A 1,309-nucleotide genomic window follows, 5' to 3' on the forward strand; every position below is an offset into this window, starting at 1 on the left:
ATTTCTCTGACTAAAACTGAAGTGACAGTACTAGAAGTCGTCTCTGCAGGCTGGACCCAGGTGAGCTCCAGTATGCCCAAACTATGATCTTTGCCATAGAGGAGATCAATAACAGCTCTGAGCTGCTGCCAGGGCTGTCTCTGGGCTACAGGATCTTTGACTCGTGTCCCAGCATCCCCCTGTCTGTGCGGGCATCCCTGGCTCTGATGAATGGATATGAGGAGGAGCCACAGAGCTGCACCAAGCCCTCCACTGTGCATGCTGTCATAGGGGAGACCACCTCCACCTCCACTATAGCCATGGCACGCACCATGGGGCCCTTCCACATACCAGTGGTGAGTCAGGGAGTGTATGTGTGTATGTATTGAGAGAGTGAAAGGCAGAGATGATACTATGTGAAAATGCTGCCGTGCCCATGTGCTACTTTTACAGAACGGCAACGTTGGAGCAGTGTGTTAGAAACGTCTGTCTTTGTTGTCTTTCCAGCTCAGTCATTCAGCCACCTGTGCTTGTCTGAGTAACAGAAGGCAATACCCTTCATTCTTCAGAACCATCCCCAGTGACCACTACCAGAGCAGAGCCCTGGCCCAGCTGGTCAAACACTTTGGCTGGACCTGGGTGGGGGCCATCAGAACCAACAGTGACTATGGTAACAATGGCATGGCCACCTTCCTGAAAGCAGCGTCCAGTGAAGGGGTGTGTGTAGACTACTCAGTGGCAATCTACAGGACCGACCCCAGAGAGTGGTTCCTGAAGGTGGTGGACATCATTAAACAGTCCACCTCCAAGGTGATCGTGGCGTTTGCAGACGGCACAGACCTGGAAATCCTGATAAGAGAGCTGTACCTGCAGAATGTGACGGGGTTGCAGTGGGTGGGTAGCGAGGGATGGATCACCTACCGTTACATCGCCTCCCACGTCAACTACGCCGTGGTCCAGGGGGCGGTGGGCTTCGCCGTGCCCAACGCGGTCATCCCCGGCCTGGGGGAGTTCTTGGCCAACAGGCGGCCCTCCACCCAGCTGGGGGACAGGGGTCTGGTGGAGTTGTGGGAGAGCGTGTTCAGCTGCAGCATGACTCCTGGCTCTCCGGTCAGAGCCTGCACAGGGAGGGAGTCCCTGAGAGACACGGGCTCCCGCTACACAGATGTGTCAGACGCTAGTCTGCTCAACAACATCTATAAGGCTGTGTACGCTGTGGCTCACGCTCTACACCTGCTCACTACCTGTCAGAGTGGACAGGGGCCATTTCAAGATAACACATGTGCAGCCAGGGATAAAATAGAGCCGTGGCAGGTAAAGTAACTCTGTG

General features: G+C 55.1%; 1 protein-coding gene across 1 annotated transcript; it reads left to right on the plus strand.

Annotated features, from left to right (window-relative positions):
* Positions 1-56: 56 nt before the first annotated feature.
* On the plus strand, positions 57-1,293 carry LOC112080280 (vomeronasal type-2 receptor 1-like; the record flags this gene model as incomplete). Its single annotated transcript, XM_024146015.1, has 2 exons — positions 57-335; positions 487-1,293. Coding segments are annotated over exons 1-2 (1,059 nt in total), but the record flags the coding sequence as incomplete, so codon positions are not given.
* Between the last annotated feature and the right edge of the window lie 16 nt (positions 1,294-1,309).

This window comes from Salvelinus sp. IW2-2015, unplaced genomic scaffold (genome assembly GCF_002910315.2).
Source record: "Salvelinus sp. IW2-2015 unplaced genomic scaffold, ASM291031v2 Un_scaffold14583, whole genome shotgun sequence".
Lineage (NCBI taxonomy): Eukaryota > Metazoa > Chordata > Actinopteri > Salmoniformes > Salmonidae > Salvelinus > Salvelinus sp. IW2-2015.